Source organism: Tursiops truncatus, chromosome X, assembly GCF_011762595.2.
Source record: "Tursiops truncatus isolate mTurTru1 chromosome X, mTurTru1.mat.Y, whole genome shotgun sequence".
Taxonomy (NCBI): domain Eukaryota; kingdom Metazoa; phylum Chordata; class Mammalia; order Artiodactyla; family Delphinidae; genus Tursiops; species Tursiops truncatus.
The window spans coordinates 76,472,387-76,488,566 of record NC_047055.1 but is presented as its reverse complement, the minus strand read 5'-3'; the positions used below and the strand labels follow the sequence as shown (position 1 = coordinate 76,488,566).

Here is a 16,180-nt window from a genome sequence, read left to right as displayed (position 1 = left end):
AGGTCGTGCGAGGCAATGGCAGAGCCAGACCTAGCCCCAGGTGACCCCTCTTGTCTGGCCTTCAGTACACTAGGCCAAATTGGAATTCTTCCACCTTCCTTCCCTGCCAGCCCTGATGAGAATCAGAGGAGAAACGGTGAAGCAAGGCTACCTCCAGTGTGTACGCCTCTTTTCCTCTCAATGGCATAACCACACACAGCTGGCACTTTGCTCCAGATGAGCCATGTCCCCTTGGGTCTTGGATGTGGATGAGGCCTGTATGCCAGAACTCACTCCTGGAAACAAAATCCTACCCAGAGTCCGAAACTTTTATGATGGGTGGGAAGAAACCTTTATGATGGGTCACTCAAGATGACCTTCCTGAGACTGGGTTGCTATATTTGTAAGTATCCCTAAGGCTCTGAGTTGGAGCCCAACTTATCTTGCTTCTGGAAAAGGCTAGAACAATATAAGAGTGTGGGTCCTGCAATGATCCTAGAGCTTCCCTAAGGGCAGGAAACCATGTCAGAGCAGATTCCATCCACCGCATGACACCAAGCACAGTGCCTACAGTAGCTTCTCAATAATGTTTGCTAATGGGTGAATGTATGTTAAAAGATACTCAAGGGACAACCACGAATAAATACAATCAAACGAATGATGAGCAAAAAACCCAATTTACCTTTTGGTATATACATTTAACTGAATCAGATATGATGGGTTCTGAGATACCCAATTCTTTAAAAAAAAAAAAAGGCAATCAAACCTGAAAACTGCAAAAGAGAAAACTGCAGGAAGTACAAAAACTACAAAGAGTACAAAAACTACAAAAGGAGCAATTGCTATAAATAATGAGAACAAGAGCTTCACAGTGCCTGGCATAGACTAGGCACTCAATAAAAACATCTGGGGCTTCCCTGGTGGCGCAGTGGTTGAGAGTCCGCCTGCCGATGCAGGGGACACGGGTTCGTGCCCCGGTCCGGGAAGATCCCACATGCCGCTGAGCGGCTGGGCCCGTGAGCCATGGCCCTTGAGCCTGCACGTCCGGAGCCTGTGCTCCGCCACGGGAGAGGCCACAACAGTGAGAGGCCCGCGTACCGACAAAAAAAAAAAAAAAAAAAAATCTGGTAATGAGTGAACACAATAGTCAGCGAAAGCTACAATCCTAATATTTGCCATGCACACTGTGACATTCTGAAATGGCCCAAGCAATGTCTAGGCTATTTCTCTAGGTGTTTTTTGATCTTTCCCGTATCCCATGAGCTTCAGAAAAGCAAGGAGAGCTCAGCCTTGTCAGGAAAACAAAGATAGTTCATCTCCTTCAACCACCAGCAGCCCTTGTTCCCCAAGCCCCCCACCCCCAACCTAAGCCAGAGTCTTGCATAGAACAGATATTCGGTAATGGTGCCTGGAAGATGAGAACATGGTACCTTTTCACAGGTTCCTTTCTGGGCTGCAACTTGAATGACTCTAGAGATAACTGGAGCCTCCAGGTCTTTGCCATCCCTTTTTCCATAAACCCCCCTATTTCCTGTGTGTCCTATAGTGCTGCTGCCGCCCCGGATGTCAGCTCAACCATCAGGCAGAGAAATGTAGAGTCTTCATGGGGGTAGGCTGAGGGCAGCTGAAAAAGCCTCAGTGTGAATGCGTGTGTTTCAATGCCTGAGGCACAGCGCTTCCCTCATTCTACCACTACCACAGCCCAACTGTGTCATACAAAAGGCAGTACAATGGATTCTGGAGCCAGACAACCTGGGTACAAAGTGCAACTCTGCTACTTACTAGCTGTGTGACCTTGGGCAAATTACTTTCCAACTTTCCGTGCCTCAGTCTCCTCATCTGTAATGTGTGGACGATAATCATAGTCCTGACCTTATTCTGCTGCTAAGCAGATCCACTGGACTAAGTGACACTTAGAACAGTGGCTGGCACCTAGACAGTGCTTCTAAGTGTTAGATATGGTGACAGAGGCACTGAGCAATGGTAGAGTGAGCCCTGGATCAGGAAGTAGGAGAGTTGGGTGCTAGTCCCAGTTCTACAGCTTTCTGGCTGTGCCACCCAGGGAAAGTCATTGTGCCGCTCCAACCATCAGTTTCTTCATCTGTAAAATGAGGGGAGAGTACAATCCCTAGTGGGCAAAGTTGAGACAATGGATGTGAGGCTGTACTGTAAAAGGTGACAGGTGACAGGATAGCACTGAAGGTGTTGCAGAGCTAAGCTTTTTGCCAGGGCCAATCAGCTCTTTCCTTCTAGGCAGTGGCAGAGCGAAACTCTATATGCCCTTACCCTGAGCCTCACTCTGAGACACTTGCATCCCAATAAGCACCTATCTGAGGACTTAAAACAGTCCCTACACCCCTCCCTGCCCAGGATGGGGGTTCCTCAGGCTGTTGCAGGTAGACCCATAGCCCCACTCCAGAATGGCCCAGGGTAACGTCAGGTAGGAACCCAACAGACTCTTCCACTACTCTTTTCCATGCAGCTGAAGGTGCAGCAGCAAATAATTCCAGGGAACTCAGCTGGGAAGAAAAAAAGAGGAGTAGGAGCTGCGAGGGGAAAATCAATTGCCCTCAGACCAGCCCTGCCCAGCACAAGACCATGGGTGCCCTGACACACGCACTCACACTTGCACACATATTCCTGCAGGCCTCATGGAAAGCCCACCCATCAGGCCTGGGAGGGTAAAGGACCGCTCCCTGGTGGTTTAGGGCCCCCACCCAGCCTCATGAAAAGGGGCTATTGATCAGGCTGCCACAACGTGGGATTGTGACAGGTGGTAAAAAAAAAAATTCCTGAGGAGCTGTGGCCATGTCAGGGGAGTGTGCACTAAGGGGGCAGCTGGAGTAGGGCCAGATGTGGGGAGGGGAAAATGTAGTGGTGGGAGGGGCTTGCAAAGGTGAGGGGCACACAGACACCTCACTGAGCACTGCCAAGCGGGGGTGGGGGACAGAGAGCTATGTCCTGGGAGGAGCACAAAGACCCCCTGCCAGCTCACAACCCAGGGGTCTGCCATGGCTGTGCTCACCCCACACCCCAGAGCATTCTGCAGCAGGGAGCTCTGTGTTGGGCTGGGAGCCCTGGGCTGGCTGTGAGGGGAGTTGGAGCACTGGCCAAGCCAGGCACAGGCCAGGGGAGTTTCAAGGGTCACTTTTGCCCTTTCTGGGCTCTCCCTCCTTGAGCTAGGACACAGAGGCACTCATTCCCTCCCACCTTCCTTCTGCAGCCGTCAAGAGGAGAGTGTTGGGGCAGCTCATGACTGCCTCCAGACATTTGGACTAGACAGCTGCAGGCAGAAAACCCAGGCCTACTCAGTCCCTGTCCGGGGCTCTTCCTCAGACATCCGAGAGCCTGTCTCCCTGTTCCTAACAAACACCAGATATAGTGTCAGCTTGATGGCATCCTGCAGCATCCACACAACAGACCCAGCGATGGGCCCCTTTCACACCCAGGATAGGACCCCTGCCTGGCTTTACTGGCCTATCTCAAAGGAGCTAGAGGTTTTCTGCTGCAAGCAGATGGTGCACCACCCCACAGTACTCTCCCCACCCCCCACCCCATTCCCTTGGGGAAGTCGGCCTGCCTTGGGCCAAACGAAATAGGTGGGGTCACACTGGGCACGGACACCCGGAGCAGGATGTCCACCCCCAGCCCCCACACCCCATGCCATTCCTGTCCTTCAGAGGAAGGTCACAGTGTGCTGAAGGGAAATGAGCAAAGGCAAGCCCACTTCCAGCTCGAACCCCTCACCTTGTCTCGCACCCTCCCATGCACACATACAAGCAGCTGAGGTCAGAGAAAAGTCCCTCTAACCTCCCCAACAGCTCCCTCTGCCTGATCTAGTTTCAGCCCTCAACTTGCTCCTTCCTGTCTAGGCTCAGTTTCCTCATCTGGAAAAACAGGGCTGGGTCCGGGTTTCTACGGTCCCTTCTTTCCAGATAATTCTCTGCTCCTGTGAGCTTCTCTGTGTGTCCCCAAGGGGTGGGGCTCCCAGAAACCCTACATGCATGGGGCTTCTGTAAAGGAAGGGGTAGTGGGGTGTGAGGGTCCTCTGAGGCTGGGGGTTAGCAGGCAGCCAGGTGAGAAAGAGCAGAGGAAAGTGCAATAAAGGAAGGGGTAGGGCTGAGGTGAAATGCAGAGAAAGCGAGGGGGCTGAGGCCAAGCTGGTCCAGATGGCTGGAGACCCGTCCTCTGCCTCCAGTGCTGTCCTCAGCTCACCCTGCAGCAGACACCCAGAAACCCTGAACAGAGCTCAGGATCCTGCCCCCTTGCCTGGGACCCTTCCACATGTCCCTCCCAGGAAGCAGCTCCCAAGACAAACTCTGGGAGGGTGAGGAGGAGATGAAGGAGGAGGAAAGAGGGGACTCTTCCTCCCCACCCACAGGCTCCACCACCAGCCCACCACAGCCTGACCTCATGCTGCAGCCCACAAAGTTGGAGGGCTGCTGGGGTGAGGGGGAGGATGGGGGCGGAGAGTAGCTTTTACAGGTCCTGCCCACAGCCTGGCCCAGACCAACCCTGTGATTGTGGGTCTCTGGGGCTTGGCAATCTCAATTCAGACAGACAGTGCCTGGCCCCTGGCCACCCATCCACCCTGCTTCCTTCCCCTGAAGGATAGCCCTTAGAGGCCCCAGGATGACATCAGAGAGGGCAACGGATGTGTGATGTGGCTCCAGGGCCACTCAGCAAAGGGTGTGGGTTCTCCTTGGCCTTGGAGTCCCTGTCTCATCTCAGTGGGCCCTTCGGCAAGCACAGCTCTCCCCCTCCTCAACATCCCTACACACACACACACACACACACACACACACACACACACACACACAAAAGTTCTGATCTGACCCTGAGCCAGCACCAGGGCTCCCCTACGCATACACATCAACCTGTCAGTCAACATAGACATCCAGGCACTGACAGGGGCTTGCGTGGGGAACAGGGTAGATAGGCCCAACAAGGGTCCCTACCTTCCTGGAACTCCCATGTCAGTGTAGGAGGCAATAGCAGCCCCGGATGGAGAATGCTCAACCCAGGCAGATGGGCAGCCAGGTTAGGTCCCAGAGGACAAGGAGACAGGAGGGGACAGCAAGGCTCCCAGGTTGCATATCTGATGTCTCTGGATCAACTGATCCCCAAGAAACACCAGGAAAGCAGCTTCTGGGTCCCACTCTCATGAAGGCTCCTGGATCAGGGGACAGGACACTGCAACTCTGGCTTCTATGCTGCTTCTACCACAGAGACGCTGTGTGACTGGACTGAGAGTCTTGCCCTCTCTGGGCTTCAGTGTTCACATATATACAATCAGAGGGTATGGTCTGAGGATCTCCACAGCCCCCATCCTTCAATGCATTGAAGTTCCATGACAAATCTAAACCTGGTTTGCTATTCCCTATATGCCTTTTGAGTGGGAGCAAGGGGAAAATTACCAGGGAAAAGGAACAGGCAGAGCCTGGAAGGTTTTTTTCCATGCTCAAAGAAACATATATTTTTTCCATTTTATTTTATTTTTTTAATTTTTTTTTTTTTTTGTCGGTACGCGGGCCTCTCACTGTTGTGGCCTCTCCCGTTGCGGAGCACAGGCTCCGGACGCGCAGGCTCAAGGGCCATGGCTCACGGGCCCAGCCGCTCGGCGGCATGTGGGATCTTCCCGGACCGGGGCACGAACCCGTGTCCCCTGCATCGGCAGGCAGACTCTCAACCACTGCGCCACCAGGGAAACCCTATTTTTTCCATTTTAAAAAAGACAAAGTGACAGGGACTCTTGGAGGCCTGTTGGAGTGTTAACAGGCCCTGGGATGGAGCTTTTAAGCTTTACCAACTGACTAAAATGTGCTGCCAGGGTGGCTGGGCTGTGTCACACAACTAGGGGACAAAGTGGGGCAGAAAGGGGCCCTTGGGGTGATGGGGAGTGTAGGGAGCTACCGGCTAGGTAGTAAGACATGGAGACAAAACGTGGGATAGAAGGAAGGACAGATATTCGAACGAAGAGGTAAAAATACAGACCGAGGGTCAGACATATAGTGGAACAGGAAAACATAGAGGAGGGTGCAAGCGCCACGCCAGAGGCAGCGACAAAGAAAGTGCTGGAGGAATAAGGGGCCAGGAACATACTGTTTATTAAAACTGCCTACTATGTGTTAATAACCATAGTAGCCTGTTTTTGTTCTTTCTGAGAGGAGGATGCCCACACAGGGAGAGAGGTGGGTAGGAACGAAGCCAGTCAGACCATAGGGATCAAAGGATGGTGCACCCAGGGACTGAGAGAGCTGGCTAAGAATTAGAAGCAAGCAGGCTGCGGGGGTGGAACGTCTGAAAAAGGGGGCTGCCAGCCAGGCGCGGGGTTTAGACAAACGGACAGATGAAATCCACGAAAACGGGACTGGAGCAACAGACGAGGCGGCGAGGGGGCCGGGAGTGCAGAGCCGGCGGGTGGCAGCACGGGGACTCTGGGCTCAGTGCAGCCGAGCCCCGACCTCCCGCAGGGTCCGCCCGGCTCTGATCACCTGGTTTCCAGCTCGGCGGGTCCCAGCGGGTGTCCTTCACACCCCGCGGCGTCCACGTCCGGAGCTTTGGGAGCCGCAAGGCCTGTCCCCAGCCCTGCGCCTGGGCCATGAGTCCGCGGCGGCTCCGGCGCCTCGGGTGGAGGCCCCAGGACTGAGCCCGCGGCCGGGCAGCGCCGAGGAAGGGAGGGAGGGGCCGAGCTAGCCCCGCCCCCAGGGGCGACTAGAAAGTTCCCCGCCCCCACCTTGAGCAGAAACTCCCCCTTCTCTGTCCTACACCAGCCTCAAGTCATTTAGCTCCACTTCTCAGCCTCCCCATCGCCATCGGGCCTCCTCTTTGGGGTTGGAGTGCCCCTCCGGCCTTCTCCACCCGGGCCCCCTATTTGAGAGGTGTCTCACAACCCATACCACTTCTCCCACCCCAGTTCGAGATACTGAGGGTCTTTCTAGTCACCAGGTCAGCCCCTCCACCTCCTGTCCACTGGCCATCTCACCGACCACGTGACATAACGGCAGACCTTGTGCGACATCCAGATGCAGAAGGAAACAATGGCTCTTGCCATCTTGGCTGACTGACTCACTCCTGGGCCTCCTCCACCCCCATAGTTCTCGTTACCCCCCAACCCCGTTTTCTGTCTGTCTGACAAGAGCAACGGACCCTGGGTTCCAACAAGGACCCCTTGAAACCCTTCTAGTGCCAAGAATATCCTGGACCTTATGAGCGGAAGCATTCCTTAAAGACTTTCTTGTGTTACAAATCCAAAACTGAGGCCCAAGAATACAAATGACTTGGCCATCATCTAAGCAGGGGACAATTATCTCTCTGTTGCAGGACAGTTATGAGGATGTAAAGGGGCTGATCATGGTACCTGGCACAGAGTACAGTCTCCATAAAGAAAGGTTTGCTTTTATTCTCAAAGAGATCAGCACTGGGCATCCACCACCAAAAACAGCCTGGACCCAGGACCCTAAATTGCATAACCCATTCCCTTACCCCTAACCTCCATCTATGCCCCCGAGTCCCCGTGCTGCCACCCGCCGGCTCTGCACTCCCTGTCCTATCCCGCTTTGCTGACAATGGAGGGAAGGCAGTAAGATGCCAGTTCTCAGACCTGGCCATTTCCACTCCACTTGTGGTGGTGGCTAGTAAGGGGGTGGAGAGTCTAACAGTGGCACTACGCTAACCGCAGCATAACCTGGGCCCATTTCCTCTCTGAGCCTCAATTTCCTCATCTGCAACATGAGGATAACAATCCCATGACACATGAGAATAAGGATAAGGGGATACACAGGTGAAGTTCACAGCCCCTCCCTCTACTGTCTCCTTCCCTTGTGCCACAAGACAAGGGCTTAGCAAACCCATATGTGAGGGACAGGCTGGGAAAAGGAAGAGAGGTTTGTGAATTGATTTGTTCTTATTTGTCTGAAATTTGCACCCACTTTTTATAGACTCAGTGGCAGAGCTGGAATAGAATGCGAGATTAGCATGTTGATGATCTCCATGTCATTTGCCCTTTCCCAAGGCAGTGCTGGCACACAGTAGGTGTTTACAAAATATTTATTGAATGAATGTATTCTTTACATGGGGAAGAGAACTTGCCCAAGGTCCCACAGTGAATTCATTTCAGAATCGAGACAGATCTCCTGTCTACTCCTTCCACTAGGCCATTCTGTCTCATGGAATTCTTTTTGTTTTTCTCTCATATGATCACAAACCAGTGGGGAGCCCATTCCTCTCTCCTAGCACCCTCTGGCCTATCAGGAGTCCCCATCCTGGATTAGCTCAGCCAGGATAAACAGCCATCAGGAGGCCCCTCTCGGTGCCCAGCTTAGTGCTTCCAAGCCTTTGACTTTTGAGTTTCCAGCAGCCATTACACAGTACCTGCCACAGGGGCAATTTCCCTTCTGAGGAAACGGAGGCCCTGGTCGGCTCCTTCCAAGCACAGGAGTTTCCCTTTTGCTCTCTGGTGGGGCGGGAGTGCAGGATACAGCCCCTTGCAGCAGCAGCCTAGAAGGAAGGGTGGCAGCAGCCATTTCCTACCCTGCTAAGGCATCTTCCTCCCTGGCCAGTCCCTCCCCTGTTTCCTGAGTTCCGCTTCTTGGGTTCCAGCCAGAACAGTAATATGAAAAGGCTCCAAAGTTTAACTTGAATCATAGGACCTGGGAACTGAGAAGGACCCCAGAGGTCATTTATTCCCACCTCCTCCCCACTGCAGTAATGCCCTCTGTTAATAAAGAGGAGGGGGCATCTGACTTAATCTCTTACAGCTTCAACTTCATGCCTCATCACATGGACAGGATGACACCCACCTGGCAATGTTGTTGTGGGAGGAAATGTGAGAATGGATTTAATAAAAGCTAATGTGTATTGAGCACTAACTATATGCCTGCCATTGTTCTAAGTGCTTTTTGCATACTAATCTATTTAATTCTTACTACAACCAGATAAAGCAGGTAATCATCATCATCATCACACCCATTTTACAGATGAAGAAACTGAGGACGACAAAGATAATGTAACTGGCTAAGTTCACACAGCTAACAAGTGGCGATGGCAGAATCTGAACCCTGATCCTCAGTTTTCACCCATATGATGCAGTGATCATCCTTACCCCGGGGAATGATGCATCATAAAGGTCCTGTGAGCTCACATGTGTTTGTGTGGCTGGAACTTTTGTACCCAAGAACCCTTAAGGCTGAGGGGGAAGAATGTGTAGAAACCCCGGGGGCTGAAGATGTAACCTGAAGCTTTGTCTCCAAGCAGGGAATGTCTTTAAAATCCCTGCTCTTAAACATCTACTTGAATTTTCCAGTTAACTCCAGTGTGCATCCATATTGTTTTCATATAAAAATGGGTGTTTTTCTCCTTTAAGCCTTTAAGGAAAGTTGACACTCCAGGAAGATGAGCCCCATTGGTCCTGTGCATCCATATGCCTCTAGGCCACTGCCTTTGACCCCAGGGGTTCCAGACACCTGACACACGGTAGGCCCTCAGTCACTGAGAATAGCTAACAACACTTATGAGGCACTTGTTATGTGAGTCAAAGTTCTAAGCACTTTCCACTTACGCTTGTGCTTTAATCATCGTGACAACTCTGTGAGGAGGTCAAGTTATTATCGTTGCCCTCATTTTTGGCGGGAAAACTGCAGCACAGAGAGATTAAGTAATTTGCCCGAGGCAGCGCAGTTGGGAAGTGACCACTGGGCTTTAAACCCAGACAAGCCTGTCAGCTTTGGCTAGTAATCACTATACATACTGCCTCTCCAGCCACAACAGAGCTTCTCACCCACACATCTCCACAACTTCAAACCAGGAAAATTCAGTTGATTCTTAGCAGAAGCAGACCTTATTCCAATGAGATGAGCAGCTCCTTGAGGGCAAAGATGTAGGGTCTCTCCCCCCAACTCAGCCTTCCTTAGATGGATGCTAAGCCAGGAGCTGGGCTGTGCAAAGGGCTGGCTCTCCATTCATGTGTGGCAGCTGACTGCTTCTTGGCTGGTGGCAGTCTCTTGGACCCAGCACCTGTTGGGCTGGTGAAAGAGCACTAGCATTTCACACAGGAGTCCTCTGCCACCCTCCATAGCAAAGATCCAACTTCAGAAAGGGCTGCCCGTCATCTACAGGGACAAGTTCACACTTCTGAGGTTGACATTCATAATTCCACACAAGGTCACCCAGCCAAAGCAGCTGGCCTTCCCAGAACACACTAAACGTCATTAACCCTCCCAGTGTGTTACATGTGCTCTTCTCTCACACACACACAAAGAATGCTTATCCTTATTTCCTTGACTCATTTCACAAACGCTTACGTGGTGCTTTCAATGTACCTGGCACTATTCTAAGCTTTTTGCACATTTTAACTCATGGACTCATCACAGAAACCATGTAGGTACTATTATTATCCCATTTTACAGATGAGGAAACTGAGGTACAAAGAGATTAAGGTATTTGCCCTATCTCCTGCACCTGGCAAAGTCCCACAGATCCTTGTAGCCACTCCTATGAATAGCATAAGCCGTTCCCTTTCCAATTGCTCCTTCAGCTCAGTTTCATCAGCAATAATTCTATATTGAGTCGAGTTATCTGTATGTCTTCCTGTCCAATAAGAGTTTGGAAAAAAAAAAAAAGAGTTTGGATCCTCTGAGACCAGGGACTGAGTTTTATTATTTATGGCATATTCATTGATCAGGAAGGAGCTTGGCACAGAGTTGGCACTTAGGGAATATTTGTTCAAGGACTGAACGAATGACCCAGAAGCAGCCTTGCCCAAACTCAGTGGTGGCAGAAAGATTTGGGGTCTTCTTTCCCCAACATCACTGGGGTAGAGGAATGTCAAGATGGCTCGGTGACCAAGCATGAAATGCAACCACATTTGGTGAGAGGGGAAGAGAGAGAAGGCCCTTCCACCCTTTCGTGCCCTTTGTGTGGTTGACTCAAACCTGGCACCCTGACCGCAAAGCCATTTGGGCTGATGGGGCATCTACATCTAGCAAGCCACGAAAGCTGGCAGCTCCGGGGTCTGCTCCAGAGAACTGACCTCACTGGCTTCTGTGTTTCCCTCCCAAGGGCCCCATGACTCTGTGCAATTCAGAGGTTCATATGGAAAAGAGCAAAGGGTTTAAATGTCACCCCAGGGAGTTGGGGTTTGCTGCTTTGGGTCTCAAACATTATGCTTCACCCAATTTGCTCTAGCCTTCCCATGCTGGCCAAATGCACTCTGTGGACAACTAGAGGGCAGTTTGGGCACAACTCTGGCCTCAAGTCCTAGTTCCACCATTCAGTAGCTGTGTAACCTTTGGCAAGTTATTGAACCTCAGTTTCTTCACCTAGAAAATTGAAATATTTTTTTCTCTGCCCCACAAACCTCAAGATAATGGATCTGAGAGCACTTTTTAAGTGGAAAATGACCAGACGTAGGGAGAATAGCGGTGGAGTGCTGCTCGGAGCAGTGTTCTGCAGCTTTCCGACTAAAGGCAGAAAGGTGAAGGATGGAGCCTCAGTCTTTCCCATCTCCACCTGGCTGTGTCTGACTATGGCCCAATCATTAGCCTTTTCTGGGCCTTAGTAAAATGGGAAGGATCATTCCTAGGTCCTTGCAGCCAAGTCTTAGAAGAGCTACTGGATGGGCAGCAACAGTGTGTATGTTCTCCAGATTTTATCAGCTCCAGAGAAGGGGCCCTTAAGAACTGCAACTCTCAAAGCAGCCTGGGGTTTGAACTCCAGCTTCAACACTTACTAGAAGACACATCATATCACCTTTCTGGGCCTCAGTTTCCTCACTATTAAAGGGAGACGGTAACACCTACTTCCCGAAACTGTCATGTGAACCAAATGAGAAATCACTGATAAGATGCACTTGTCAGTGGCAAACTCACCCGTTAGCCTTTCGCCTGCCTGGCTACTTCCTTCCTGTCCTTGTGTCATGCAGGCTGCTCAATTTCATGTCTACTAATTCTTTTTGCCTTTATCTGGGAAGTAGTTACAGCACCCATCCACAGCTGCCCCTACTCCCACTCCTGGGCCTTAGCACACACCCCTCACCCTGATGGAACTTGCAGAAAGCCTTCCTCCTCTCCCCATCACCTGGCAAGGTGCAGCACCACCCAACAGGAACATGGACTCTGCAGCCCAGCTCAGGGATCCAGGGCTCGGTCCATTTGAGCAGCTGGCCCGGCCATGAACAAAAGCAGCTTTTGTGTCAGAGAAGGAGTTTGCAGTTTGGCAGCGGTGGTGGGGTGGGTCAGTCATCTGCCTCCTGCATCATCACCCTTGTGTGACTTGCCACGAGGGCTGGCAAGCCATGGCAGTGAACAGGCTTTGTCTGTATCTGTCACTTGGTGTGTTCCTTTAGGATTCCAGGCCACTGTGTGACAGAGTGCCCAAGTAGCTGGGGCCTCCACAGAAGCCCAGCCTGGAGTTGATGGGCCCTCAGAGAGCATCTGCTCCACCCCCTCATTATACAGATGGAGATCCTGAGGCCTGTGCAGGGAGGGGCAAGCAACTTAGGGCCCTGCACCCAGGTTTTGCCCTTCAGTATTTGCCCCTGACTTGCCCTGCCCTGCAGATTCAGTCATCTTCCAGAGGTCTTACGGGTCTAACTGGCTCAAACTATCAGGTCAGAAGGGATTCCAGAGAAGTCCCACAGTTCTCTAGGAGGAACATTTCTCCTCTGTGTGGTATCCTCAGGTAACCCACGCCAAAGTCTGAAAACAAAAACTGGCCACGCGCGGGTTCTTAGATAAACAGTGGTGAGTCTTGAACAGAGGGGGGCGTCCACACACATAGCAGTGAAAGGGATGGTGAGCCAGGCTGTCCCTCTGTACTTCCTTGACAACAATGCGTTGGAAGCCAGGCTGCTGTCCTGGAACCCCGAAGGAGAAGGAGCCTTGTGAAAATGTTCTCTCCCACCAAGAGTTCAATCAGAAGGCCTGAATGGCAGGATTTAGCCCCACATCAGCTGCATCCCCCAGACTGGAGAGCTCAGGGACAGGGACCACGTCCTTGTCAAAACAGAACCCCACACCCTGTGTAGTGAGAGGCTCCATGAGGACAGGGCCTTGTCTTGTTGTCTTGAAGTCTGGGGTAGCCCCAGCCTGATAGGAAGGTCCAGAGGGGCTCTTCACACTCAGGGCCCAGGGGCAGGGCCTCTGGGTCAGGGTCTCCTCCCCTCCTGCTCACCCCTCCTTTCCTGGCTCTTCTCCACCCAAGCCTGGAAGTTCTATGTTCTAGTTTAACCAAGGAGGCTGTTCTCTTTGACCAAGTTACTGTCCTCCATGCCTGGTGGTGCCACCCATGCTCCCTTCTGCCTTTGACTTGCTGTATAACCTTTGGGCATGTCACTTGCCCTTTCAAGTCTAATGATATCTTCATCTGCGCATAAAAAGTTAGATGGACTAGGTCAGCAGGCTTGCAAATTGTGCCTCACAGTGGCTGGGGAGGAGCCTCAAGGCCTACCATGGGGATGTTGGGGGAGGGGAGAACAAAGGAAGGCTGAGCCTGGAAGCTCAGGTTCCCATCCCTACCCCACCTTGCTTCAATCAGAGCCATGTTGCTTTTTATCTGTTTTATACATTGAGCTTCCACACAGGATTCGGTTTGGGGGAAAAAAGTCTGCGTCTAAGAAAAAGCAAATGGACTAGACATGTCCTTACACCTGGGCCTCAGTTCCCTTCTGAGTGATCATTGCAGGCCATAAAACAAGTCAAACATTTATAGCAGTGCCCAGCACGTAATGACGATGACAATAATAGCTACCATTTATTGAGCACTGTATGCTGGGCATCGCTTAAAGGCTGTACCAGGGTCAACTCATTTGCTCCTTCCAAATCTTCTCAAGAAGGCACAATTGATACCTTCATTTTACACATAGGACACTGAGGCACAGAGAAGTTAAGCAACTTGTCCAAGATCACACAGCTAATGGGGAGTACAACTGGGAATCAAATACAGGCATTTTGGCTCTAGTGCCCTCCTTCTTGATCGGTCCAACTATTGGCTCTCCATACATATTTAGTTATTTTTGTTATTCTTATGGTTATTTCCATTGGTATGTTCTCTTACGCTTCATCTGAAAGCTGCGCTGAGTTCACCTCTCAATGTGACTGTGCACCTAAAACCAGACCGTGGCTGTAGAGTGGGTACATTCCTGTTCTGACAGCCAGCCAGGCCAGGCTTCAGGGTGCCCTTGCCCCAAATCTGCAGAGATAAAGCCTATGGTCTGGGGCCACTTCCCCAAACAGTGGGCAGTGGGAAAAGACTGAGTTTGCTAAGAAAATAATGGACTTGAGGATATGGGGAGGGGGAAGGGTGAGCTGTGACAAAGTGAGAGAGTGGCACGGACATATATGCACTACCAAACGTAAAATAGATAGCTAGTGGGAAGCAGCTGCGCATAGCACAGGGAGATCAGCTCGGTGTTTTGTGACCACCTAGAGGGGTGGGATAGGGAGGGTGGGAGGGAGAGAGACGCAAGAGGGAAGAGATAGGGGAACATATGTATATGTATAACTGATTCACTTTGTTATAAAGCAGAAACTAATACAACATTGTAAAGCAATTATACTCCAATAAAGATGTTAAAAAAAAAAAAGAAAAGAAGAACTGGCTCGCATGCTCAGAGCCTAGAAGAAGCCAGGGAGCAGACCGGTGGGAACCTGTAAGGTGGCTGGATGTCCCACAGGTGACAAGGCTCTGCTGACTTGCTCAGTTCAGCCCTTACTGACCCATCACTCTAAATGTCCTCCATTCACCCAGGTCAGCCTTCCTTCTTATATTTCTTCTTTTCTGGCCCCCTCTGTTTTTCTCTTCCTCTCCCTTCCCTCTCCTTGCTCAGCAAGGCTCATAATAACTTGCTAAACCACAACCCTCATATTTCTTATATTTCCACTTACCAGGGAAATTTCTCAGCTGGTCCTGACTGATTCTTCTAATTGATCCTCCCACTCTGGCCACATTCATCTCTTCTCGGGCCCCACCCATCTTCCCCAGGCTGGATCCCCTAACTTGAATCCTCCAGCCCAAAGCCTTGCTCCTTCTCCCTACCTTTACTTGGCTGTCAGAGCCACTAACTCCCTGGGTGAGTCCCTTCCCTTTTCTGGGTCTCAGTTTGTCCATCTGTTAAAGGTTGAAGGGGAGCAGTGATTGTAGTAAATGATATCCGAGGAGTTTTCTAGCTTTAATTTGCAACCATTTTATATCTGGTCCATTTAGAAAATTGAATCTTCTTGGCCACTTTCCTCTCTTTCTCTCTCTCTCTCTCTCTCTCTCTCTCTCTCTCTCTCTCTCTCTCTCTCTCTCTCTCATATTTATATCTATGTATATGCACACACACACACACACACACACAAATGTGTGTGTGTGTGTGTGTGTGTGTGTTCTGAGAACTCTGAAAACACGCCCCACCTGACAGTCACCTCTTGCCTGTTCCAGACAAATTGTCAGAACTAGGGGCAATGGGGACCCAGCCCCAGATGGACCAAGGTTTCTGTTCTCAAGGTGCTTACAGTCAAATTGCAAAGACAAGCATGGAGATAAATAGAGCATCCCTTAGAGTTTCCAAAATGCTTTCATTTCTTTTGTCTCATTTGGTCCTTACAACAACCCTGTGAGATAGCAGGAGAGGAGCTGTTATCCCATTTTACAGAGCAGAGGACTGAGAGTCAACGAGAAGACAGATTTCACCCTAGCTGATCTGACCGGCAAGTGGAGAGCTGAGACACAAACCCAGGTGTTTAATTTCTAGAGCCAGTGGTCCCTCCAAAGCATCATGCTCTCTCGCATTTTCAATAGCTTTGACAATAGAAGCTTTCTGGAAACTACCGGAAAAACTTCCTAAAGTTGGCTAATTCTTAAAAGTGGGAGTTAGGAGTTATAGGACTTTGGCTCTCCATTTTATATCCAGATATTCAGGTTAAAGTCTCTCCTCAGAGAATGTAGTTTATTTCTAATCCTTATGTGAAGGAAATAGCTCCAACACAGGCAGAACATGATCGGTGCTCTAAGGCAGATAAACAGTATGCAGAGGATTTGAAGGGGGGGAGGGGACAGTATTTGAACTGACTGTCAAAGAACGGCAAAGGTCTGAACAGATTGAGATGGGTGTGAGGAGTCTCAGAATCCCAGGGACCACAGCAGCTCTCCAGCCCAGCAGCTGTTGCTGACTTCTGCGACAGCAGCCCTGCCTAGAAGGAATTTTTCCTGAACAATTAGG

General features: G+C 50.9%; 1 protein-coding gene across 5 annotated transcripts in view; it reads right to left on the bottom strand.

The window, feature by feature from the left end:
- The window catches only part of STARD8 (StAR related lipid transfer domain containing 8), a 75,594-nt gene that overhangs the window by 33,647 nt on the left and 25,767 nt on the right, over positions 1-16,180 (bottom strand). Inside the window, exon 1 of one of the 5 annotated variants that reach the window (XM_073799018.1) lies at positions 6,474-6,630. The exons of 1 other annotated variant lie outside the window; for it this stretch is intronic. In XM_073799018.1, coding sequence (XP_073655119.1) covers positions 6,474-6,582 — 109 coding nt within the window. In that variant the 5' untranslated portion in view covers positions 6,583-6,630. Of the gene's footprint in view, positions 1-6,473; positions 6,631-16,180 lie in introns of those variants that run through there. 3 more of the 5 variants (XM_073799020.1, XM_073799019.1, XM_073799023.1) reach the window with 3 other exon arrangements.